General features: G+C 40.6%; 3 protein-coding genes across 10 annotated transcripts; 2 read left to right on the top strand and 1 right to left on the bottom strand.

Annotated features, from left to right (window-relative positions):
• Positions 1-122: 122 nt before the first annotated feature.
• Positions 123-7,864, bottom strand: rmi1 (RMI1, RecQ mediated genome instability 1, homolog (S. cerevisiae)). The gene is made up of 9 exons (XM_072387811.1): positions 7,576-7,864; positions 7,036-7,453; positions 5,080-5,190; positions 3,961-4,110; positions 2,935-3,005; positions 2,540-2,663; positions 2,330-2,414; positions 1,962-2,142; positions 123-1,471 (listed from the first exon to the last, which is right to left on the bottom strand). The coding sequence occupies exons 2-9, from the start codon at positions 7,195-7,197 to the stop codon at positions 235-237; spliced, it is 2,121 nt and encodes a 706-aa protein (XP_072243912.1). The 5' UTR covers positions 7,198-7,453; positions 7,576-7,864; the 3' UTR covers positions 123-234.
• A 98-nt stretch (positions 7,865-7,962) lies between these two features.
• hnrnpk (heterogeneous nuclear ribonucleoprotein K) lies at positions 7,963-19,735 on the top strand. Of its 7 annotated transcripts, none has more exons than XM_072387803.1 (17): positions 7,963-8,032; positions 8,904-8,977; positions 9,217-9,280; positions 9,628-9,725; positions 10,056-10,112; positions 11,048-11,091; positions 12,666-12,738; positions 13,004-13,132; positions 13,445-13,573; positions 13,864-14,195; positions 14,748-14,795; positions 15,678-15,717; positions 16,502-16,517; positions 16,928-16,960; positions 17,140-17,207; positions 17,401-17,570; positions 18,813-19,735. In XM_072387803.1, the coding sequence occupies exons 3-17, from the start codon at positions 9,223-9,225 to the stop codon at positions 18,841-18,843; spliced, it is 1,326 nt and encodes a 441-aa protein (XP_072243904.1). In that variant the 5' UTR covers positions 7,963-8,032; positions 8,904-8,977; positions 9,217-9,222; the 3' UTR covers positions 18,844-19,735. The 7 variants fall into 7 exon arrangements, with proteins under 7 accessions (XP_072243904.1, XP_072243905.1, XP_072243901.1 ...); XM_072387804.1 differs by having other exon boundaries at positions 9,114-9,280; positions 13,019-13,132; XM_072387800.1 differs by having other exon boundaries at positions 9,114-9,280.
• Positions 19,736-20,179: 444 nt separating this feature from the next.
• On the top strand, positions 20,180-26,001 carry qng1 (Q-nucleotide N-glycosylase 1). 2 transcript variants are annotated; one of them, XM_072387796.1, is made up of 7 exons: positions 20,180-20,290; positions 21,697-21,928; positions 22,652-22,799; positions 24,043-24,155; positions 24,354-24,497; positions 25,106-25,301; positions 25,388-26,001. In XM_072387796.1, the coding sequence occupies exons 2-7, from the start codon at positions 21,719-21,721 to the stop codon at positions 25,615-25,617; spliced, it is 1,041 nt and encodes a 346-aa protein (XP_072243897.1). In that variant the 5' UTR covers positions 20,180-20,290; positions 21,697-21,718; the 3' UTR covers positions 25,618-26,001. The 2 variants fall into 2 exon arrangements, with proteins under 2 accessions (XP_072243897.1, XP_072243896.1); XM_072387795.1 differs by lacking the exon at positions 21,697-21,928.
• The last annotated feature ends 401 nt before the right edge of the window (positions 26,002-26,402 follow it).

Raw genomic sequence — 26,402 nt, 5'->3', positions numbered from 1 at the left:
TCTCTAAATCTGAAGCAGAAGGGCAGGTTGATCACCAATCCTAAAAAAAATGTTTTTAAAATACCGTTTTTTTTTTTTGTTGTTTTTTTTTACACCAAAGAAACATTTTTCTTTCTGAACCATTTGCCTCCGTTTTATTGGCAATTTTTTCGCCTCTGCTTAAGGGCAATACACTTTTCCGTTGCAGGTAATTTTCTCATTATCGCCTACTTACACTCAAACCCTCTACTGCGTTTATCTTCTCCTCTCCCTCACCCGCCGCTCCAGCTCCTGGAGCACTCTCTCATTGACAGCTTCGGCCTTCGCCACCACAGCTCTCCTGCCCTCTGGTTCGACCACAATTTTCATGATACAGCACATGTCCACCAGCTCCTCTTGACATCTCCTCATCCCAGCATCCAGCTCACTTCTCCTGGATGGGTCACGCTTCAGAGCCCCCTTTTCAGAAACCGAGAAGCCCAGGAGGCTCGTCAAAACCTCATCGGATAGCTCCACGTCCAGGTAACCGCTTCCGTCAGATATTGTAGCGCAGACACTCCAAACGCCGTTAGAGCTGCTCAATTTCCCCAAAAGAGTCACAATAAAAGCTTTGACATGGATCTCAGTGGTGTGGGGGTACGGATTAGACAACAATTCTTCTAGCAAGCATAAGTAGGTAAAAGGCGGAGAGGTCAGAGTGACATCAGGGACTGTCCTGTCACTCTGAGCATCTCGGTCTGAAATTACTCGGTTCAGTTCCGCAGTGCTAGGGTTGAACTTTTTTGCTTGAGGTGTGCCAGTTTCTGTTTTTATTAATTTGCTGACAAGTCCACAACCGGAGCCTGTGGCATCTGTTTTGCTCTCTCTGTCCCTATTAGGTCCCTCTTTGACGTGGAGCTGAGCCTTTCCGCCAGTCCTCTCAGTTTGAACCTTACTGGCATCATCCTCTTTAAACAGACAGTCCATGTCCTCATCCATAAAATTGCTCTCATCATTGGTAACAAATTCTAATTCATGTGACGGCTCTAAAGCTGTTGAGGAAAGAAAGGGGTTGGAAGATGCTGTGGTTAACGACCCCGAAGCTTCTCTTGTGCATCCTTGGTGGTCTCTTCTCTGCGAGGTGGATCTGGAGTTGGAAGGTCCGAAGTGTGAACCAAAGCCACTTATGGTGCGCATTTCAAACTGAGGGGTGTTGGGTTTTGTTGCTCTGTCCATACTGCTAGGATTTCTAATAGCTCTGTTGTCATTCTGAGGTGTGCTTCTGTGAGAGTGAGCAGAAACATTCTCGCTTTCCAGAAGAATCACACTGTCCAACTCATCCAGGGGGAGATCGTCAAAGTCTTCGTCAGGAAAGTCTTCGTCTGCCAAGTTGCCCTGTTGGGTGTGCTGATGAATCGCGTAGCTTTGTTGTTCACTGTGATGGGCTCGGACCGAACCACCTCTGTTGCTCTGGGTCAAACCTCTTCTCTGAGAGTGGCTGGAGGTTTCACTTCTGAAAGGCAAAACCAACAGGATTAATGGGATCAGTGTTCCAAGGGCAATCACAGACAAGGAGATTCAAATGCAGATTTAAAGCTCGTTGTAATCCAGAGAATCCTTTGAAACAGAGGAAATGTAGCAAGTTTTAACCATGATTTCAGATTTAGTGTGTACATTTGCAATAATCTGACCCCACTCTGCTTACTTTGCCTTGTAGATCATTATTTAGGAACAGTCTCACTCTTCCAAATCAGAGTGATCAGTTTATGCTTTACTTTATTTCTCTGCCATTTGTCTCTATGATCAGAAACACTAAGAACGATAAAAGCAGTTTATTAGGTAAGTTTGTCAATATGCTGTGGAATAAAAATGATTCACGATTCCTTTAAAACTTTCTGAAGAAAGACTAAAACGCCAATGTTGAGATACTATTCGTTTGTCTGATAATGGGAAGAGGAATCCCAGCATCAAGTCATGAAGATATCACATTGTTAGCCGCCCACCTGGATGAGACATGGCTTCTGAAAGAGGAGCTTGTTGAAGACATGGTGACGGTCTCCTGCAGCGTCCTGTAGCCACTGTCCTGGGAAGCTCCAGCATGAAGTATGTCAGCCTCCCCTTGCCCCTCCAGACTGGCCAACAGCTCTGCATCATCCACCTCCAGGTCCTCTATTTCCCGGTTATCTTAAGAGGAAAACAGCATCGTAATTACAACTAATCATATAATGGGTGTGTTTGTTAATGTGAAGCCAACATTTCCAAACACACTTGCCATGGTCTTGTGGTGTCATACTGTACAAATTTCATTTACTCTTTGAATTTTAGAGGACACAATCTAACCACAAAGATCCACAAACTCTGGTCAATGTACCTTGTTGTGGTGCTTGTGGGGCCTCCTCTTCCTGCTGCTGCTGCTGCTCTTCCGGAAGACCCAGTGTGCGACACAGCACCCTTCCCTGTCAGGGTAGCATGGGAAACAACCACTTAATCTGTAAACAATCTTATTCACACCTTTGTTTAAAACACTGAGTGACCCACAATTATTCAGATGAACAAGAAAACATGAATTGCTATAGGTTACCTGATTATTCCTGTCCACCAAGTCCTCCACCTCGCCACCCAGAATCTTGACATTGGATGGTCCCAGCAGCAGCACACCAAGCCTGCAAACCATCCGTCCTTGCAGCTGCAGCTTTGCACCAGGCCTGGAAAGTCGACATCATTTCAGAATATCATTCCGCTTTACAAAAAAAAATTGTTGTTTACTTATCTATTTATTCTGTTAGGGAGAAAATGAGAGACCAACCCATCTGTTTGTCAAAAGTACGTTTGGATGCATGTGTCACTACAAAGCTTGAACCGTTTGACACATTTTTGTAATATTTTAGGCAGGTGTGGAGATTTTTATTAACAAAAACAGCAGCCAAAACACATAAAAGTGCATTAACATCAATGCACTACAGATCAATCCTTCACCTGATCGCTGCACTGAGTGCAGGGACTGACTGATACTCCATGGCCTCCAAGCTCTGGACACCATCTGTTACCTGAACAATAAAGGGAACGTGTTTGACCAGGTAACAATGCAACGATCAAATGAGGATGACACAATTATTAAGATCGACGTTCTGGAAATGTTGTAATAACAGTATAAACTGCTAGCCTATGTATTTTTCTCTTAACTGTGCAAGGGATTCTGAAAATTAAAAATGATATATTGACTTAATGAGCAAGACAAACAAACAACATTTTACAGTTTTTCATCATTTCATTCGTCGTGACTCTTAATATCTGTGGATTAGTTCACTGCCTTTTTCAGCGCTACTGCAGCAGAGATTTCAACCCCAAAAATAGCGGAACTTGCTCAAGATGGTCGGAGAAACTACAAAGTTTGACAAGCCGCAGCTACGTTTCTAAGCAACACCAGCCATGTGACGAGTGCATTATTCCAGGTGAAAATTACAGTGTTCGTAATGTATTGCTGCAATTTATTCCATCATGTGCTCTCACTGATTGTCTTCTTTCACTCTGATTCAATTGAGAAGAGCAGCAGATGTCTTCACAACTCTACTTCACAAAATTACACAAAGATAAAGCCTGATCATAAGTGATTTGCGTTTAACAAGAAGAACATATGCAGCCTTCTGCTTGTAGCACAGAAGTGCTAAAAACTACTTAATTGTTCGTCGTAGTGAGCCTCGAACTTTTGTGAAAACACACATAATGGCTCTTAATGCTGAAGGCAGTGCTTCAAAACGCAAAACCATACTAATTAAATATAATTTCTTTTGATCTCTTAATCTTTTCCTGACTTTGTGTAAAAAGGGGGAACTATCTTTTGTCACAACAATTAGGCTGTCTCAGTTGAGAGGCAGAGGACTTATTCATCTCCAACTCGGCAGCAGCCTTCAAAGGTTAATGAAATTCTAAGTTCCGTGAACATGCTCGTTTCTACAGACCAACACTGAAATTCAGAAATCCTACAGTTCAGAAATTCCTGACCTGCAGCAGCAACATACGGGTTGATTTGGCTTCCCAGGGCCTCTGAGTGGCCTGTGTGACAGCAGACACTTCGTCATTGGTGCAGTCTGTGCCCCTCCACTTCTGCAGCTGACCATATGCAGGCTGACTGATGTCCAACAATGAGTCAACCTAAAACAGAGAGAGACCTTCAGTTATGTTTCCTTTAGATTCCTTTCGAAGTCATTTCTTAAACGTCTTCTGAGAGGTTTGATAGAGTACAGCCCCATCATGGTGATACTTATACATCGTGAATTGCTATGCTTAACTAACTATTTGTCACAAAGGTTTCCAGCTGGATTTCCAATTAGCATCTAGGAGAACTGGAACCCAGTGGTGCTTCATTATAACAGAGGACTTCAGAGTCTGCACCAATCACCTCTTTTTCTTGAATTTCACAACAGCCACATTTTTTTTTTGCTTCACCAGCTGGAAGTGTGACTTTTTGCACTGCACAAAGGAGCGCAATTATCACGAAAAATGAATGTGAAGAATCAATCAGCCATGACATTAATTAAAAATTGACTCAACGTTTAAATGCTCTAAAAATTTTTTTAAAAATGTAAAAATGACTAAATTCAACAGCACAAACAGTTTTTTTTTTGTTCAAAGTGTCAATGATACGCGAGTTATCTTTCCACGAGTTTGCGTGTTGTGGTTGATAATACATGCGGGACCGTCTTTCTCCTCCCACTTTTTCTACGTTCTGCTGCAGGTCCCAGCATACTGTTTGCTGTTGAGAGCACAGACCGTATACAAAAGATGGAAGTAGCAACCACAAAGTCAACCTTTGGTGTGCAGACCGCCGTTTTGTGTCCGCCAGTTCAACTGCTGGGTGGATTAGAGCCAGAACCTCACATCTGGTGACTTGTGTCTCGGCCACTTAAAGCAGCCCAGACCATAAAAACATATAATACGTTATAACACGTTAAAAAACGTAAATAATGACTTTGCTGACATGAAGGGTCAAATTAAGTATAGGGTTGTAAACATGTTTATTTATATATCTACTTTTTAATGAATGTGTCTTTTAATATCTGGCCAAAGTGTTCCTCGTGGAAGTCTTTCCTAACATTAGATAAATGATCAGCAAGCCAGCACCTGAACACAGAAGGTGCCCCTTAGTTCGGTCTTCTGGGCCTGAGCGAGCCCTTCAGGGAGAACAGGGTAGTCCAGGTCTCTCAGGTCCGTCAACAGCCACTGATCCAGCACCTAAATGTCACATCATTCAGAGAGATGTAGAAGTTATTAGGCTGTTGGTAATTTTGTCTCCATTTTTTGAGTCCATTTTTAGTTACTTTGATTTCACTGATATGAACGTCCATCTCATTATAATGCACCTCATTAGATTAGCAGTAGCACACTCAACCCCAACACAGGTCCAATGACGCGATTATCAAAGTCTGAATAAGTCAAAGAAATGATTCAACAAAAAGAGAGAATCATCACAGGGCATACCGACTCTTTAGTGCCAGCAAGACCCCGCAGACTCAGTGACGTGTACATGCTTATTCACATCATTGAAAAAGTACTCTGTATGACTGAGAGCTGGGGACCATGTGGCCCACTGTAATAAACTCATATCACGGTCATCTTGATATCACCAGGAGATGATATGTCCCTTGAAAAATTAAGCAATATCTCCCTCGGGTATCTGTTCGAAGAAACAGACAGACTTTGGCCACGAAAGGACACAGCTGTTCAGCAACAATATTTCGGTACACTGTGGCGTACAAAAGATGCGTCAGCGCAGGAAAACATACCCCACATGACGCCACCACCAGCTGGTACAGATGACACCAAGCATGATGGATACATGCTGTTTACTCTAGGATCCTTCCATGCTATAAACATATTGGGACAGAAACCAGGGTTTTTCAGAACAGGGGGTGTTCTTTCACTCTTCAGCCGCCCACTTTTACCGATCACTAGCTACTACGGCATGATCGTGTTGTTCTCAGCAGTACATCGTTGTTCTCTTGGCCTTTTGTTGTTGGTCTAGACAGAGGTTTGATGAGTTTTGCTTTTAGTGTGCAACAAATTTGTGAAGAACTCAACAAAGAGATGGAAATCTCCTTCCCCACCAGAGAAAAAGACATAACCACCTGCTGTATAGCAGAGACCATTCAGTTATTTCTAAGTATTTAAAGTTTTTATATTTTGGTGGAAAGAAAAAAATCTAAACCGTTGATCTAAAAATTCTTAAACATCTTGGAGTTTCTGCCAAGGGTTGATATACCTCAGATTGGATAACAAGGTAGCTCTGCCCGAAACATACCCCGATTTACTGTCTATCTGTCTGTCACTATGAATGAGAACATAATCTGCTTAATGAACAATGTGCTGGATTGAAAAACATTTGTGACAAAGGGGTCAGACCAAAAAAAAAACTCACAAGAGAAATGTTTACTTAAGCATCCTGTCAAATGATAAAGGCCATTTTCTCAGGCTTTTATACAACCAGACTCCTTTTTGAAACAGAATTGCCAACTTCTTGTCATTAGTAAGAATGTACATAAACGTCACTTCCACACTGGCTTCCTTTATCAGACCCAAAGACCACAGTGACTTTTTATGTCTTCGTTTAAAACAAAGAAAAATAGTACATGAAACCAGCAACTTACATTACTGCTAGTTTAAATGGCTTAGTTATCAAAATTCTTGGGGTTTTCCAGCTTTTCTACTTTTTTTTTTTTGACTGATCCAGCTCCAGATATTCAACAGCTGATTGTAGCTCTATACAAGCATGGACAATAAAATCATGTGCACTGTAGGTCATAATGGAAAAAAAGCTTAGACAAGAGGCTGACACATCACTGGAGACTGATGCTCACATCCAAAGCCAGACACAGAAACAAGACTAACCATAAATATCTTATGTATACGACCACCTTTGGCCACCACGCACCTAGTCATGAGAAAGAATGAACTCCAATAGCCATAGAAACATTATCAAAAACCATGACCCAACTCAGAAACAGCTCAGAAATGGATGTTAACAATGTTGTCAATGCAGTGTGATTGACTCACACTCAGCTAGACACACAGTCTGCCTACCTGTTGATTGATTTGCTGCTGCACCAGACGACCCTCTCCCCCTGCCTCTCCTTGAAGCCACTCCACGCAAGCTTCCAGCCAGGCAAAAGGCACCTGGACATGCCAGGTCGACAGCAGCCAGGCTTGGGTTGCACGTACCACTGACTGAGTATCTGGGGCCATCCTTGTCTTCTATATGTATTGGAACCTGTCTATCACTTTGAGCTATACAGGAAAACAACTCTTATTAGCTATTGAACGAAAATTCCCATGATACCTCTGCAAGGTACCCTCAATGTTTCACTGAGTTGTAAATGTCACATAGAAGTTATAATACTAAGTTTTACTGTAAATAGGGTCTCCGCTTTAAGCTGCTATTATTTTTTTCTTTTTAATATCAACATGGATAAGTATAACAGTACATGATCGCGCATGGATACTGTAGAAAAGAGAGAAATGGGATAGTGGGTGAGAAAAGCAAGCAGTGATAGAATACAGTTTGTGCAAATTTGAGAATAAAAAGGTCTTTATGATTAAGTAAATGTTTGTCGTAAACGTTACCGGAGCCACACGGGCAGCCGCTTGGATCAGGATGTAGTCTGGAAAGCAGCAAAGGCGCCAAAGTTGACAGACCCAACCTACCCAATTAGCAACAGAGATGCTATGGCATCTATGATTAATAAGACCACAGAAAGTCCTGAATACAGCCGAAGGTCTTAAACGTAACAATTGCGTCTTACATTGTTTTCTAAAAACATTTACATTTATCGTGCAGCTCACACTTTGTTCAAACGAATTACTCAAACTGCCACTGAAGTACGGATCCGCATCCGGAAACAGGGCGTATTGTGTCACCTTAGAAACGCCTCATTCCTGTGATTGACATTCACTTTAGCCAATTGTGAGTGAGATCCATTTGATTTGCCTTCAGTTCAACCAATGAGTACAGAGTCATTGGGCTTGTACATTGCTAGGTTCGGTAGAGAAGGAAGGGAACAAGCGAAGTGTTGCACTGCAGGTTTGTGTTTTGACGATATTTTCCTATTTTCTTTACCACAATTAAGCTAAGGTAGATAAAGTGAACCAGTATCATCAAAATAATAATGAATGCCTCTTTTATTGAAGTTAATGATTAATTTAAATGTTTTTTTGTCCGCTGGCACGTTACCAATGTGGCTGGCCTGGCTAGCACCATTTGTGTTCAGCCACAATTATAGCAACATGGCGAAAGGAGCTAGCTGCTAGCTGAAATAGCTCGGTCTTGTCTTTGTATTGGTCGAATTATTATTTTTTTCTCAAGCAGATCGCACTATATAAGCAATCTGTCACTAAACATCATATTGTATGCCATTGGTAAAGCGTTTAGGATAAGTATGACTGACTCAAATTATCGAAGAAACTCGAAGCTAATGCATCGCCCTCTAGGCTAATTAGCTGCGCCGGTTGCTAACGTTAACCACGATTGAGATAATGGTGGTTCGCGTCATCTGAACAATTCTGCTTTCAATTTGGTCATTGTAATAATTTAACCACTTCATTACTGGTGTTGTTTTAATTGTGTTTTTGTCGTTAAAGTGGCCTTGCTTTTTGACTAAAACGTAATGTTAATGGCATCTCACGGCAGTATTATTAATCACTGACTGATTAATCTCTTGATTTCCGGACTGTGGCAGTCGCACTTTGACCAAACAGCCCTTCAGACATTCTGTTGTGGAAGCCCATTAGAATAGTCTTCGCCTGTTGTTCATAAACTTCATTGTTCAGCACTGATAAAGACGGGTTATATCAGCACTGTGAGCACACCAATGTTTGTTTGAAGCTTTAATGCCACCGAACCTTTTCCTATGGCTTCGTTTCAGCATTCAAAGTAGCCTCTCCCTCCCCGACAGGTCGCTTGAGTTGTTTGGTCCTTCTACTTTTGGATCCGCCTATTAACACGCCCTCATCCCTGTAATAAATATCGGTGAGTCCAGGGTGCCTGGCAGTTTCTTCAATTTCGTCGCTGATTCCCTCGTAGACAGCTTGAGTTTTTTTGTTGTTGTTGTTGTTCTTCTTCTTCTTCTTCTTTATATTTTTTTTTGTTATTCTTAATATGGCAGTAGAAGACTACACGTTAAAGGGACCGCTTCTCTGTTTCGTTCCCCCTGCTCCTGCCACCTGTATCTCGGATCAAGGTGCTCACATCTTCTCGTCCTCTGTCAGAAGACCATGGACACAGAAATCGATCAGCAGGAAGATTCTTCTTTCAGCAACTCTGAGACTAACGGTATAAATGTTGCCTCCTTTAAAGTATGTGCTTTTTGAAATGCTGAGTGTTTATATGTAAAGACCAATGCAACAGCAAATACTATTACAGATCTAATTTAAATTCTTTAACTTGCTTATTTTTTAAACATCCTCCAAAAAATATGTAAGCATAACAGAAAGAATCTGTCTTTGCAAGTTTTGGAAAGGGAGAGCGATTTGCATATGGTATTATATTTAAAAAGAGTTCTGAAATATGAGACTACTTGTGACTGCAATTCACCCCCCCCCCCTCCTATTTAATTCAGTCTGTCTTCTTGATGGCTCTTTGCGCTGAGTTGTCAGTGTGTTTTTATCTCTTCTTGCCAGGTAAGCGCCCTGCTGAGGATGCAGATGAGCAGAAATCATTCAAGCGCTCCAGGAATTCGGATGAGATGGTTGAGCTTCGCATTCTCCTGCAGAGCAAAGTAAATCAGCTCCCTTTTCATGTCACATTTCATGTTCAACCCTGATGTCATTAGTTGTATTTTTGTCTCACTCTCTTTGGCTCTCTCACAGTAAGGCTGCCAAATTCTTGTCTCCTTTATTTGATAAATGGTTTTCTTTTTGTTACCCTGATCACGTTCCTGCCTTCTGAATGATTATTATCTTGACATAGTTACAGCCATTGTGCTTTGCTTTTCTTCACATTCCTCGTATTATTATCATGAAGCTTGTATATTGTCTGTTTACTGTCAGGGCTCACATGTTCTTATTACTTGTGTGTTCAGTTTTTGTAAGTGTTCTTTCTATCCTAGAATGCGGGAGCTGTAATTGGGAAGGGTGGCAAAAACATCAAAGCCCTTCGTACAGACGTGAGTAGATCCATTTTTATATATCCTGAATTTTTACTTTGTTCAGAGTTTTTCTATATTCTTCTCTTCGCTGACCTCTCAGACTCAGCCTCTTTCATAGGGCAGCAGCAGCATTTTTTTTTTTCATTTACCCTCTAGCTGAATAAAACCTACTATAGTATTTGCCGTTCTTAATTCCATTAGTGTTAACAAAGGGTGTGGTCATGGGCTCTTCTTACGGACCCACTGGGGTTGGTTTTATTTATTTATTTTTTCGCATGAACATTATGTTTTTGTATCAACTCGGCTGGCCTGAGGCACAAAAGCCCAGTAACGAGTCCATTTGTTTCTCCATAATGATTATTTATTGTAACTCTGCTGTTGTGGCAACACTGATGCTCTTGTTAGTTAAGATTTATTGGCTCAGTTCAGAGTTCATGAGGTCACCTGCAGCCCAAGCTAACTTTTATTTTATTTTTAATGTTCTGGCAAAGTGGCCAATTATTAATCCATTCAATATCATTGCCTTTTTTTTTTGTTATAGTCCTCCACAGTTTGTTCTCCCCCTCTTTTTCACTTTCTCTGGTTTGTTCCTCAACATTGAGCTCTTCATGTTCTTGATATGCCATTACCCATTTTTCCAGTGTCACGTTTCTCCTCTTCTCTCTTTGACAAGCCAATCTCTGAGAGAATCAAAGTAAAGTCACATTTCAACAGTGTAGAGCCTGTATATTAAAAATGTATTCCTCTTCCCTCTCCCTTGTTTATTATTTTACTCTTTACTTTTTTGCCCACTTCCTCCTCTGTTGCCCATGTTCTGGATGGCCCCTCCTGCGCCCGCCCACCTGACACCCTGGTTGGCCCTGCCCATAATCGTGCCCTGTCCCTAAATGGGCGCCTTACTTGATTGACATCTGTGCTCGAATGGCCCTGGCCCCTGCCCATGCCGTGCCCAGTACAATGCCAGTGTGTCAGTCCCAGACAGCAGTGGGCCTGAGCGGTATGTCCCTAAGCTCCTCCCTCTCACTGCCTGACTACAGGTCAAACAAACAAGAAGAAATGAATATTAAATAGTAATCCTGCCTCTGTCAAGTCACTGTATTTAAACTACCTGTTGAAAAAGTAAATTAACTTGAGTCAAAATGCCTAAATGCGGTTATGTCCAAATCTGCCTGTTGATCCTGTAAAAGCCATGTGAACATCCTTTCCATGCCATTTTGAAGTAACGTCAGCATTAAAACTTAAGGTGGTGTTATCAGGTTTTTCCGCAATCTGCTACTGTCTTTAAGAGTCTTTGCTATAATCTTTGCAATATGTCCATGTGTTGTTTTTTTATTTTTTATTATTCATTTACTGTTTTTTGTTTAATTGGTGGTCATCTGTCCTTCTGTCTTCCACATTTTCACCCCCCCCCCCCCACCCCTCAGAGTAGCTGTACTGTTTTTTTCTTGTTTTATGCTTTTAGTTCGTTTCATAATCCCTTTTGCTTCTCACTTCATCCCATTCTTTCCTTGTGATGCCTTTCTTACACTTTTAGAGTCAGTTTATCCATCCATTCTCAAACTTAAAAGGAAAGCTAAGATTCGAGTGTGTCTGTGTGTGCGTCCTTGTTTGTCTTGTGCTTCTCCTGAACTTGATTGACTGCTAGAGTATTTAAAAGTAAATGATACCTCTTTCTGTCCCAGTCATCTCTGCATTCTTTGTTTTGTGTTTATAAATTTTCGTCCCCGTCCCCTAAAAAAAAAAGCATCAACTTAGATGGTGGCAGACAGATGATTTGTCTGGATAGAATCTGCTTTGTGACTTTTCCTCAGCTGCCTACCACGCTGCTTCCATGTACAAACTGCCTAAATTCTTCTTAACAGTATATTCATTGTGTTCTCTTAATAGGTGGGTGCAGACAACAACATTAGAATTATTATTATTGTAAGCTTTAAAATCACTGTCCAAGGTGACATTTTAAGGCAGAACAACTTGGAGGTGATTGGGGAAAAATAAAAGAGTGATTCTATTATTTTTTTCCCATCTTTCCTCATGTTTTTGCCCCCTATTTTTGGGGTTGCAGTCAGTTTTTGTGGTATGCATCCACCAAGCTACGCTTTAGGATCTTAAGATTCTCTCTGGCACTGCTGGTGCTGATTTCTGCTAGATTCTCCTCAAACTTTACCCTCCCCGTCTTGCTCCCTCAGTGGTTGCAGTTTCTTTTCTCTTGGGTCTTTTTTTTGTCTCTTACTTCCTTTTTCTGAATCGAGTGTTTTCTTTTCATTGTACTGTTTCAGTGCCTGCTTTATTTTTTTCTTTTTTCTTTATTATTATTATTTTTTTTGCCAATTTCCATGTAAAATTATCACCAACCTAGCATGACCAGTTTACAAAACAACCTTACCATTTAATTTAGCTCAAGAATCTAAGTTTGTTACAGGGTTAATTGTTTTCTGTTTTAAAAAAGGGCTGTAATGAATTCTTTAATCTGAAATGTTGTTCCCTTCCCTTTGGGATGCCTTCTTGGCGCCCCAACCCCGTCCTCTCTATGTCGCTGTGCTCCGTTTCATCATTGGTGGATAAAATATGAAGAATCCTGAGCATCAGTGCAGACATTGAGACTGTTGGAGAAATCCTACTCAAGATCATCCCGACATTAGAGGAGGTGAGGCTTTGCTGTGTACTCTCATTATGGGCGCTTGTTGTTTTCCTCATTACTTGTGTTGTCTGTTTAGAGGCTGAGGGCAAAATCAGTTTGTACATTTTCTGTAACCATTTGGATGCGTAGCGATCATTATGTGTGAAAGTATTGCTGCTTCCTTCTGCTGCTTTAACTCTGATACTTATACGAATTTGAGGGATTGTAATGCTTAGGCAGTGTTGAGTCTTTTTGTGTGTGAATAATATAGTTCGTATCATGGTATGAATAGTTATGTGCCCAACAGTACCAGCAATACAATGGTATGGATTTTGACTGTGAGCTGCGACTGCTGATCCACCAGAGCCTGGCTGGCTCAATCATCGGGGTGAAGGGAGCAAAGATCAAGGAGCTCCGGGAGGTGTGTCATTTTGTAGTTTTTCTTTTTGCAGTTGAATACATTTTGCTGCCTTCTCTGTTGCTGTAAGTTTTTCACTTGCCAACGTAGGCTATAACATTTTTTTGTTTTTAGTTGTTGCTGTTTTATAGTTGGCTTACATTTTTAAGATAAATGTTATTTGCGCTCTTCTGTGTGATGCGTGTGGTGTCATAAATGTGATTTTTATGAGTTAGTTTTTCTACGAGTAAAGCCCCCCCGTGTCCTGTAGGATTTATTTATTTCTTCTTTTTTCTTTTTTACTGCCCACCCATGTGTGCCTTTATCTGTCTCCAGAACACAAAGACCAGCATCAAGCTGTTTCAGGAGTGTTGTCCCCAGTCGACAGACCGTGTGGTGCTGGTTGGTGGTAAAACAGAGAGGGTGGTGGAGTGCATCAAGACTATGCTGGAGCTCATTGCTGAAGTAAGAAGGTTTTATAGTATTTTTGAGGCCTTTTTGTGTTTCCCTGGGTTTGTAGCTTGAGGATTTGCCATGTTTGAAAGGTTTTACTTGAATCCTGTTCTGAATCTGTTTTTTTTTTTTTTGGGAGGTTTATGTCTGAATGTCAACATTTATTTCTCTTGAGTATTTAAAATCATATTTAGCAATAGGAATATTGGTGATACTCGTACATAACCTGCCTTCTTTTAGTAGAATGCTTTCCATCTTTTCCTGAGCAGGTGAAAACATCTTTCGCTGCCCTCATTTTTCAGGCACCCATAAAAGGTCGTACACAGCCCTATGACCCCAACTTCTATGATGAAACGTATGAATATGGTGGTTTTACCATGATGTTTGAGGAGAGGGGTAGTGGCCGAAGACTCATGGGAGGCTTCCCCATGCGAGGAGGCAGGTCCAGCGGCGGCGATCGTGGGTATGACCGAATGCCCTCTAGCAGAGGAGGGCGAGGACCACCGCCTCCGTCCCGCCGCGACTATGATGAAATGAGCCCCCGCCGAGGTCCTCCTCCACCCCATCCAAGTAGGGTCCCAAGGGGCAGTGGCCGGGCTCGCAACATGCCCATGGGACACCCACACAGAGGAGGGTAAGGGATGAGCACACACAATGTACAGTCCTTGCCTCTGTTCTGTCACTCTTTTTCTATTTTTAATGTTGAAAATGTGAGTCTTCTCAGAAGGAGTGCTCCCTTAATGGAAATCATCACAATGGGGAATATTGTTTATGCCTGTTACAGATGAAATATTGTAAATGGATGTGGTGTAACTCCACAGAACCAGATTAGCTGCATGAACCTACTTATCAGATTGAAGTTGAGCCCCTTGTATTTCTTTTTAACTGGACTTTTAAGAGTTATATTTAAGACCTCTCATTTGTAGCACAATTTTTTTTTTTTTTTTTTTTTTTTTTACTTTGCTCATCAGTTTATACAAAACTTAAGCTTCTCCATTTGCTTTCTTTCCATTCAGATAGTTTTTTTGCATTATTTTGCAATGGATAGACTGAGATCAGTATTCTGCTCATAGGCCAGAAAAGTAGTATACATGGTTATCACTTCATTAAGTGTATGTGCTCATCGGTATATGTCTGGTTGTATTTGTGTGTGTGTGTCTTCTTCCCATCTCCACCTCGCCCACAGAGATGATCGTTACTATGACTCGTACCGTGGCTCAGATGACAGGTCAAAGTAAGTTTCTGTTACTAAACCTCTAAGCTAATCTTAACAGGGATACTTTGACATTAGGATGCTGTTAACTGGCACTTATCCTTTGGTCCTCGTAAGGAATAATTTATTTTTGCTGACAGACATTCAGCATAATTTCTGGTCGTGAGGGTGACAAAATATTTAGCTGTTGTATAAAAATTTGAAGTGTTGAGGTATCCCTGAACATTCCTGACTTTCTTCCCTCACAACTCCCTTGTTTTGGTTTTCAATGTCTGGTATCTTTTTATTTTTTTTAACTTCATATCACACTATTAAAACTTTTGTCTCATCAGTAACTATCCAGACTTTGATCTTGTGGTGCATTTTCTTTTTTTTTTAATTATTATTTTGTGTTTTAAGAAATACCATTAAACATTGTATAAAGATGCTAAGACGCCCGTCTGTGGGCAATAACGGAGTGAGTCATACTGAGTTAAGCTGAGACTTTAGTTTGACATGACATTAACACCTGTGCATGATGATCCTCAGAAACAAAAAGATTAAAAAGTAAATCCATATGCATTTCTTCAGCTAATTCCATGATTTGAGCTCATTCGTTTGGGGGTGAGCCAGCAGCCCTTGGCTCTGATCAGCATCACCACCACCTGTCACTCCTCTCACCATAACACTGTCAGAGCTGTTCCTGTTACTGTGTGGGAAGATGGTTGAGAGGAAATGTGTTTATACTGTAATCTTGCTCAGCGTGTGTGCAGTTTGACCTAGACCAGAAATTTTCTGTGGAATGTTGTCAAGCATTTTTTTTCTTCTTTCTCTAAACATTTTCTATTTCTTTCCACTCCAACCCACATCTCTCTCTCTCTCTTTCTTTCTCTGCACGTCTGTGTTTCCTCTCCCCATCAACAGTGACAGAAGAGGCAGACCGGATCGCTACAGCGATAACATGGTTAGTGACCCTTTGCTAAATGCATGCATCTCTGGTAGTGGCATCTAATTTGGTGCAAGCATCCTCAGGCTAGCATGCTGGTTGGTCGTAGCACTAGACAATATGCAATAATTGTCCATTGTCCTGTGGTGACAATAGTGGTTTACTGACAGTGCAACCATGGTCACTGGAGCCCATCCTGTGCATACTCTTATCAGAGACCTGGCCATGGATCCAAGCCAGATTTTGCATGGTGTAGGCCATCTCACCAAATGACCATAATCACCACCGCCAGAGACACCCCATAATAATCGGCTATAATTGCCCTCTTACTGTGTACTTTTCATGGCCAGCCTGTTTTTCCTGCAGAGTGAGAGGATGAGAGAGAGGATGGTGGGGGTGGCCATGGTTGGTTGCTAAGCACTAATAATGCTTTGTTGACAGACTGGAAGGTCTCTTTCTCTCTCCCTCTCTGAGACCTGGCAGGCAGGATACTGCCTGCTGTTGCTCAGCAACAGCTTTTTGAATCGCTTGTTGCCCTGGTGACAGCAGCAGCTGAAAATGGAGGCTGATGGAGATGCAAGGAGAGATGGAAAAGGGGGGATGGAGGGAGGAGAGAAGGAGGAGTCAGTCTTATGGATGAAAACTGGGTGGCTTTTAGTTGAGTCTACTCCATGAACGAGGCTGCTGCATTACTTATAGGTTTATGCTTACAGTCCTGTATCCATATTGGTGGGATCTTTAAAATGAAAGGAATGGGTTGTTCTGCCTTTAACACTGCTGTGTTTTTATTTGTTTATTGCAGAGTGGCGGTGGATATGGTAAGTGCTTTTTCCCTGTTTTCCTCTGACATTGTAAGGATGTGGTCATAAGGTTCCTAAGCGTGCAGGCCTTTTTTCTAACATAGCATAGAGGCAGATAAAAAATAAAACAACAACTCTGTATTAACTGGCTGAACAGACAGTGCAGCTAACACTGTTTTTATTCTTTTTTTTTTTTATTCAAACTGCCAGGGTTGTGTTTTACTTGTTATTGATGATTACAACAAATGCTGCGTGTGGTCTGCAGAGTTAATTATTGTTACTTTTTTAACATGTATAACAAGCAATGTGTCTGTGTTTAGTCTTGAGGTGGGAGATTTGAACAGTTTTTGCTTACAAATGTGACAGGAGTAAGTTGTCTTGGTATTTACAATTGAGTCAGTGTTTTCCGTGTCTTCCCCCCCGCTTAGACAACAGTTCCTCATGGGATAGCTACCAGTCAGGTAAGTCTCCACACTCTGCCTCCAATCAATACAATTATAGGTAATTTACTGACTCGTGTGAAATGTTGTTTGACAGCAATTTGTTGATCCTGAGTGCTGCTTTTATTTTCCGACCATTTCTACACATGTTCCTGGTATGTCTACTTTGATTTTGACCAGTCCCTTCCTTCTGCCATCAGGTGGACGTGGTTCCTATAATGACATGGGTGGCCCCGTTATCACCACACAAGTAACGATTCCTAAAGATGTGAGTAAATGACAGTAACATCGATGGAGAGCTTGGTTCTCTTCAGCCACTATAAGCTCTTAATTTGAAGACATCTTAGATTTAGATAAATCTGACACCTGTAATTTCTTGAGCCCGTCCGTCATAGTGCATTTCAAGTCTCTAAAATCTCTTCTTTTTATATTTTTCTCTTCAACCTCCTCCCCTCCAACAGCTGGCTGGCTCTATCATTGGTAAGGGAGGCCAGAGAATTAAACAGATCCGCCATGAGTCTGGGGCCTCCATCAAGATCGATGAGCCCCTGGAAGGCTCTGAAGACCGAATCATTACCATTACTGGCACCCAGGATCAGATCCAGAACGCCCAGTACCTTCTACAGAATAGGCAAGTCCTTGCATCATGTTTTTCTGTTCACACTGATTTCCATCTCATGGGACATAGAGTTTCTCAAATCAACATCCTAGTTGCACTTGAACCTCCCATGTTTGCCAGTCAAACTCATTACATTGTAGTCTTAGTTTTTAACGCTACGCAGACCTTCATGAGATTGTTCTGGAGGCTCAGAATGTGGTCTGAGCTCGCATGAATATTGCTTCATTAAAAGTACTCTCATTGATGAAAGCCTCCTCCAGATTGTAGTGTAAAGTGGATCCAAATGAAACAGAACTCAAAATGCTTAAAGATTGTTATCATTGTTCAGTCTGTTGAAACGGATGATAAATTTGTTTGAGTTTGTAAATCTTTGATTATTTTCTGAAATTGCCTCCTTGTACTGAGAAGCCCACTTATTGTTGGGTTTAGTTCTATTGCCTGCTGTCTCTTCTTCACTAACCCCCTTCCTTTCCCATGCAACCTGCAACTAATTCAAACCTTCCTCTTACATGAAATGGCTGTGAAGGAGTAGGCAAATATAAATTGGATTTCTTCCTTTTTTTCTTTTTTTTTTCCTTAAGGGTTAATGTCAGCGACATGACACTCCCTTTCGTCTAATGAATATAATTTTCAAAAAGAAAAGAATGTCTATTTGCCATCAAAGCCGTTTCACTGTGAAGCAGGGAGTGGATTGATTCTTCCCCTGGCTGCTGCTGTGTGGAAGACTAGTGATTTTGTTGTTTTTAGTTAGATTAACCGACAACAAATCACAGTCTGCCAAATAGCACAGGCTCCTCCTCTTCTGTCTCCCTTGGCAACCAGTAGGCACGTATAATACACACTACTTCCTTGTTGATGCCATCTAAGCTTTGCCCGAATGCTAATACAGCTGTAGACCTGTTGCCCTGTCACATGAGTAGTGTAGTGTTGCCATGGTAACTAACCCTGCCTCCCTCTTTCTTCCTCTCCTCCTCCAGTGAACTGCACCTGCTTGGACACAAGGACTAACCACACCTCTTTTCATTCTCTTTCATGCTCTTCCTCAGCCACTTGTCAGATCCTCACCTCCCCCCTCTCTGCCCGTCTTTCTTACTCGCACTCTCTCTCTCTTCCTCCCGCTATGCATCCTTTTCTGCTCAAGTCCTCATCCTCCCACAGTTGCATAGCTATATATTTACACTGTCATTTGCTTGTGAATTGTATTTTTTTTTTGTCCTGTGTGTGTTATTCATTTTTCCACTCTTTGTATTTCAGTGTGAAGCAGTACTCGGGTCATTTGCTGTAGATCCAGGAGGTGCAGATTGAAGCAGTGTCAGATTGACACATTTCCCCTCCCTTCCTCATCCTTTCTCAACCTTTCTGCCCCTTCCCCAAAACATCCCCTTCAGACAATTACTCTGGATTGTGGGTGTTTTGTTTTTTTTCTTTATTTTGAATTTTATTTTTGTATTTTTTAATGAAATAAATGTCCAACATTCCTGTGCATCAAAGAAAATGTAGATGATCTGCATTTTAAAGTTTAGTCCAATAGTTTATCAGATATTGCTTTTTCTAACACTCGTATATCAAAATATCTCGGACTTCAACAGAATAAACAAAACAAGAATAAACATAACCTTTATTTTTTTGAGGGTTTTGTTTTTTGTTTTTTTTATAACTAAACGTGTGTTTGTGTCTCTGTGAATCTGTCCCGTATGCGCATGTCAGTGTGTGTGTGGGTTGGCATGTTTTTTGTTGTCAGTCCTTTCACACACTTGTACCCAGCTACCACTCAACATGCAGAATGTAATTTTTTTCTTTTATTATTATTATTATAATTATTTTAAAGAGCTCTAGGGGAACTTCATCTTGTAAAATGGATTTTGCTATGTTTATGTTGGGACTTGTGTACACACCATATACAGGACAGTCTAATTTGTATGAATGTTGTAGTTGTGCGATTTAAATAAACCAAAATCATTTGAATAACACCACAAATCTAAACATTTGTGTTTGTAGCTAGCAGTTGGTTATGGCATTTGTTGGAGATTTGACGAATTATACACAAAAATTTTCGATTTAAATTTTTTTTTTTGTCCTTGCATATCCCTGTGCTCTACACCCGTTTGCTCTCCATGCTATGGATTTCACATTGTCAAGTTGTAAAACAAATAAAGAGAATGCCACTTTTTACTGAACTTGGATTTTTTATTTTTTTTTTATTTTAGTGCTCTTCCTAGTTGCATTTTCAGTTTTACAAATTGATGTGCTTTCTGTCCACCTACAGGATTAGGATTAAAAGTAGTAAATGAGTCTCCTTACTTAATCACTTAAAAGTTTATAGTTATACAATAGTTTTTTGTAGTAAACAAGTTTGACTACAGAAATGTATGAAGCTCAAGGAGATATCACTGAAACAAAGAAGCTGATTTTTTTTTTTTTTTTTTTTTTTTTTTTACGCGATGCAAGTTGGACAATTTACAATGTTATTGATTAAATTTTAGTCTTTCTATTTTATTTATTTACTCGTTAATTTTTCGTTTACGACTGGTGACGGACATTCTTCCTGTTTCCTCTCCGGAGTTACAACGATTGGTTAATCAGCTGATGATGATGAACCCACGAGCGAGGATCTGATAGGTCAATTGCTGAAAACCAGGTAGTGGAAAGCATGAGCTTGTTGTCCTTGTTCTCGCCGTTGAGGGAAGCACAACGTTCATTTGTGTGGGAATAAACCACGTTGCAGCTGAAAAGTAAGTTTATATCCAGAAGCTCGAACTCATGATTTGTCTTGGTAACTGTGCAAGCTCAGAAATGTCCACACAGGAGTAACGTTAACAACAACAAAAAAAAGACATGACGCCAACGTGATTGTTCACCCAGTTCATGTGACTTGTCCGTCATTTCAGTCTCACGTTATGACGTGACATAACTGACGTGCTGACTTGGTAGAATAAATAGGTAAGTCTCAAAAACACGAAAACAAGTGCACGTATTAGAAAATTAATTTTCTCTCGAAAGGGCGCTGTGCATCACTGCTCACATTCACGCACTGCAAGGATGCAGTTATCTTACCTGATGGAGTTGGTCTAAAATGCTCCGTTCCACACAAACTTTCTTGTTCTGAATAAGGTATACGCAAAAATAAGACTAGCCCAACCCTTGAAGCCCTTTAGAGAGATTTTGTAAACCAGCTCATAACCTACATTATAACGCCTCATAAAGCTTCAATACTATTGTTGAAATGTATGTAAGCTCTGAGAGTTTCCTTATTAACTTACACGAGCTTTTCAACTTAAAAAGAGACTTATGTCTGCTCATATTGTCTGTCTTTATACACAAAATATGAATAGCTTAAAAAAAGAGCTTTGTTGTAACCTTGAACTTAAAAAGATCATTTGTGGAAAATAATTAACTGTTTCTAAAGACTTTTTGCCAGTTCAACTATGTCCAAAATCAATGACTTCTCAGTGATTTATTCCAGGCCATAAATGTTGTCAGTTTTGGGGCAAACGTAATAAAACCAGGACACATCAGATAAATAATGGACACTGCTATTAGTTGATGTTCTTCTATTGGCTTATAGGTCAGTTGCAGTCAACATGCTGAATACTGATGTTAGGCCGATTATATATTTGTGTATCCCTGTTCATCTTTTGTCAGATTTATGTCCTCTTTTGCTTGTGTTTTGTCACATTATGGTCACTTACATGTTTTCAGTTATGTCTCATTGTGTCTATGGAACTATAATTTCAGACTCGTTGTCCTCTCACAAAGACCTGGTCAGTAATCTGTGGCTTTTCACTAAGAGTTGTTTAATAAAGCAGGCAGATGATCTTTAAAATGGTGCTTCCTCAGAGACTGTAGGTTACAACAGGTTATTGGTGTTTCCCTATGAAAAGGGCACAGCCATTCATATCACTGAGCACCCACCCAGGCGTGATCATACTCGCTGCTCCGGATGTGCGTATGTTTTTGACTAACAGTGCTCTGATGCTTTATTAAACCAACAGTAATCACTTTGCAAATACCAGAAGACATATTTATTTTCACACTAAACCTCTTGGACTTACCTACACTTTAGATATTACTGGAGAATGTATTCATGATATTAAGTGCTTGTTACCCGCATGAGTTTTCTTTTGTTTTTTTTATTTAGTTGTTCCTCTTCTTCACCCATCATGGAAAAAGCCGTGTTACCGAGAGAGTCTGGGCAGTTCATAGCGGCGCGTAGTCGAGATGTGTTTGTGGAGGAAGCAGGAGTGCAGAAGGTGGCAGAGATGCTCTTCAGTCTCCGACACAGCGACGCCTTGACAGCCAGTGGCTGGAAGAAGGCAAATCCATTAGCCCCAGAACCCACCTCTGACCAGGGGAGTATCTCAACACCAGGAGTCCCACAGAGTGATAAAATATTATTTTATTATTAAATAGTGAAATGAGTGCTACATAGACTTCTTTGTTCATTGCAGTTCAACAAGGCAACGGGAGTAGTGCATTAATAAGTAGAAGCAGGGTGACCGGTGATAATCTATGGGAGATGACAACAGAACGAAATTTAAGAGGATTTAAAATTAGTTGTAGATCTTTTTTTTGTACATTTTGCACAGATGATTATGTTCAGATACTTAAAAACAGAAATAGTTTCTATCTTTATTTTGCTGAAATAATTGTGTAGGAGATGATTTGATGTAAGAATTGTCTGCTTTTCTCTGGTTTCTGATGTTATAAGCTGGAAATCTTTTCTTTTAACTACCCTGTAAGCTGGGCAGAATTGGGATAATTCAAGAGATTGTTTTAGTAATGCTCTCTTAATGAGCATTTTAGCCTCTTTTCTGACATACAGATCAGTTTTCAGAAATAAATCCTCTTTGATGAGTTATTCCTGAAAATTCACCAGGAGTTATTTAGAATATAGTGAAGGGTGATAATTTAGTAAATAATTTGTTGTAGCATTAGTTTTCAATTGTATTTTGTAGTAACTATGTTGAAGATCGGTCATTCTCAGTATTTGGTGCCACTCATTTACTATTACTGACCCAAAATAATTTTAAAAAAAGCACCAGGTAGGAAAAATAATATTTGATCACGTTTATTTGTGTATTCTAACACAGCAGGCGTTGAACTGGGTGTTTGTGGTAGACACCCTGAACTTCTCCTTTTGGCCAGAGAAAGAAAATCAACAGTGTGAGGTGACCTATAAAGGCACAACCTACACGGGCTACATGACCCTGTGTGCTTCCATCACCCGGGCCATGGAAGAAGGTGAGAGCACGTACAGTATGTCGCTAAAAAAAAAACTAGGTGTCCGCACCATAATCCAGTTTTTCCGCTGTATCAAACGGGCATAAGAGCAACGTTGTATGTTACTGCATTGAGCTCTGATGTGGCCTGAGCACTTCTGACATAATTTTCCCAGGTGCATAGTTGCATAGATAAATCAACAACAAAAAAACAACAACAATTGGATTCATTAATGAAATCTTGAATTCAATTAATTAATAAAATGACATTATGAAATTATTCTAGCTGTCATTTTCCAATCCACTGTCAGAGAAAGCCCTGCTGTTTCCCAGACTTGTATGATACCATGTGGCTAACACTCGATGACTGTTGACTGCTCTGTTCAGGTCTTTAGGAATACGATTTGACAGCTTTTTCTTCCTTCTCCTGTTAGCATGCTTAATTTAAAAGTGTATATTGATTTTATACCCTTTGAGCATTGCGATGATCTTCCATATCAAACATTCTGCCTTTTCGTTGACACTTGTGATAAATTATGAAGGTGCCTGCTCTTCACTGAAAATAAAACATTCGGAATCAACTTCACAGCTGGTGACCTTTCTAACCTGTGGATTGTGGACCTGCCAATATTATAGGCGGCAGTTTTGTTAGAATCAAGTGAAATGGTGGCATATTCTGTTTTCAATCTTAAGGTTCATCAAAGTGCTGGCTTTTATTTAGTTATTATCATGTATTTTTTCATTTAAGTACATCGGAGGCCAGATTCAGATGTCAACAGGTTGCTTCAGGCCATCAGGATGTATTTTACCCATGTGTGCTCTGTTCTGTGTGGTTTCATAATAGCCAGTTATTGTGTGTGTGCCCTTTACTTGAGCTTAGGCTGCTGGAAAATTGCTTGTAGCTCTGCATGAGCCAGAGCATAATTTATAATTACCGCGAATGACTCCGGATATTAATCAATTATGTCTCATATGGAATAGTGCTCTCAATATGTGGTCGCTCTGGCCTTTATAATTACAAGAGATTCTCTCTGAAAGGCACAGGTAGTCTTGTTCCAGAGTGTGAATCTCAAGGATTGACAGCATGACATCAGAACAAATTATCTTTTGAGTCTCTTGTGAAAAATGGCTACTGTAGCGATGTAGTCTTATCATTACAGCACATTATAACTCTATCTTTGTATTACCGAGATTCGTTCTCGTCTATATTAGTTCCTTACTAAAGATAAATCCCTCCAGCTGCTTCCCCTCTCCTCTCTCCACAGGTATACCAATTACTGACCCCAAGTACTTCTCTCAGATGAGTGTGGAGGAGTTGGGACATGTCCTTCGATCAGACAATGAAACACCCATGCCGATGCTTCAGGAGCGCCACCAGGTTCTAAGATTATCATGATGATATGCAACAGCCAGTGTGTTTGTGTGTGTGAGAAAACTTACATTGCTCAAAAAGCAATGTAAAAAGCTGTTCATCAGTCCTACATATGACACGGTCTTTTCGAGTATGAATTAAAAGTGTGCAGCTATTCACCTCTTCAGTTTATAAACGCATCACTATCTGAATATATCGAACAAGGTGCTGACTGAAGGTGGCCGCGTGCTGCTGGAACACGGTGGAAGTTTCAGAAGTTTTCTCAGCCAAGCAGGAAGCGACGCCCAAAAGATGGTGGAGCTCATTGTGGAGAAGATCCCATCCTACAGAGACGAAGCTACGTATGAGGTAAGGATTCAGCGGGCCCGCTCTAAAAATAGTTGAATAAATTGTCTGGAAATGTGCAAAAAGACATTGTCTTACAGATGTGCACTGTAATTAGTGCACTTGTTCATGCTGTCAGAAATGCTGTCTGGCTGTTGAGCTGCTGCTGCCACGACACAGGCTGAGTTATGTGTTCATTTCTTATCAAGTACTTTGTACCCGTGTACAAATTGCAATGGGCAAATATTTCAATTCCAAAAGTGGAGATGAGCTTTATATTTTCTTCCAGAATGACTGCATGCACCATGAACGCAAGTGTGTAGACATTTTGAAACATTGCCAAGTGAAAAGCCATCAAACATCTTGAAGGCGCGTGAGAAGTTTTCTGGGATCTGAAATAAGTGTTTGCATTTGGAGAATTTTAGGTGAATTTTGACACGAGAGTTCCACCTCCTGGCCAAAGTCAGTGTGGCAAATTTTCAATGCTGTTTCCATTGTGTTTAATAAGCGATGGCGTAAATTGCACTCTTTGTACTCATGTTGTTATTATTCTTATCTCAAGTTAGAAATAGACGACTCAAGAACAAATAAACATCCTTCTAAATTTGTGTTGCTCTCTTAATTCGTTTCAGGGCAAAAGGATCTCATTCTACAAGCGAGCCCAGATCCTAGTGGCAGATTTCTGGGGTGTCATGGAGGACAGAGGACAGGGAGACTCCATTAACATAGACTGGCTCACCATGTTTGCAGACTACAGGGTTCCTCAGGCGCTTGTCTACTTAGGAGCACTGCGATACTCGGACACACTGATGCAAGCACTGACGAACGGTGAGACAGGAGTGTGTGCATGCGTTTGTCTGGTCTTGACAAATAAACTACGGTACTTAAAAATCCTTGTATGCGATCTCTCTCAGGGGAGCTGTTATGTTCAGGCGACCAGAGGGAGGTTGAGATCCGAGGTTGTTCGATTTGGTCTGTGGAACTGATCAAAGAACATCTTTGCAAGCTGGTGAAGGAGAGAGATGGGCAGGCCTGCGACATCAACTCTGCGATCATTGACTTCTACCTGTGGCCATTTGCCAAGCAGCATCACAGAGAGATGGCCCACATTCCCATACACCACACACGCTGCATTTACTACTGACGAGATGGCTGGCAGCCATACATTCTGTGGCGTGCACTTCGCAGCTTGCTGCCTTGCTAGTGTCACCTGGGGTGAAGCCAAGCATATCTGTGCCATATATACTGTCTGTTCAGACAGGCTTCTTTCTGTTTGTAATGGAAACAGGTGGGATGGTATAGCACTGTTGTCAGATTACAGTCATTTAAAATGTTTACAATGTATGGTGGAACATAATCTTAAGAACCTCTAACTGTTTACAACGTATGCCGTGTGAATATATAATTTAGCAGGCAGTTGAGCTTGTGAATTCACACTCATGAACAGCAGCAAGAATGTTATATTTTTGTTAGATGCTGCTCATCTTGACTTTTAAGTGAATCTTGCTGTTTGATAATAAAGATATTTCCTCACCATCTACACTTTAATCATCTCAGGATGTTTCCAGAGCAGTTCATAAAGAGGTCATCTGTGTTATTCTGGTATAACACCTTTGAGTCCAGTATTTTTTTTATTTGTACTCAAATGGTCAGCAATGGGTTGAATTTGGTGTTAAGCAAAATCTACATGAAGCACCTTCCAAATCCCTTCACATTGTAATTTATAATTAATTTTACTTATCTTGAAATGGAGACCCACATTATTTTGTTGGGTCAAGATGTGTGCTAGAACAGTGTTAACTTATGAGGGATCAAATTACAAGTGATGGCACGAATATAAGGTTCCACTGCTGATATAGTAGTTGCAGAAACGTGGCTAATATCCCAGAATGCGTTCGCATTATACTCGGAGGATGGTGCTGTTGCCTT

Source organism: Leuresthes tenuis, unplaced genomic scaffold (assembly GCF_036924035.1).
Source record: "Leuresthes tenuis unplaced genomic scaffold, fLeuTen1.0.hap1 SCAF_6, whole genome shotgun sequence".
In the NCBI taxonomy this organism is placed as follows: domain Eukaryota; kingdom Metazoa; phylum Chordata; class Actinopteri; order Atheriniformes; family Atherinopsidae; genus Leuresthes; species Leuresthes tenuis.
This window is presented reverse-complemented; position numbering and strand designations above follow the sequence as displayed.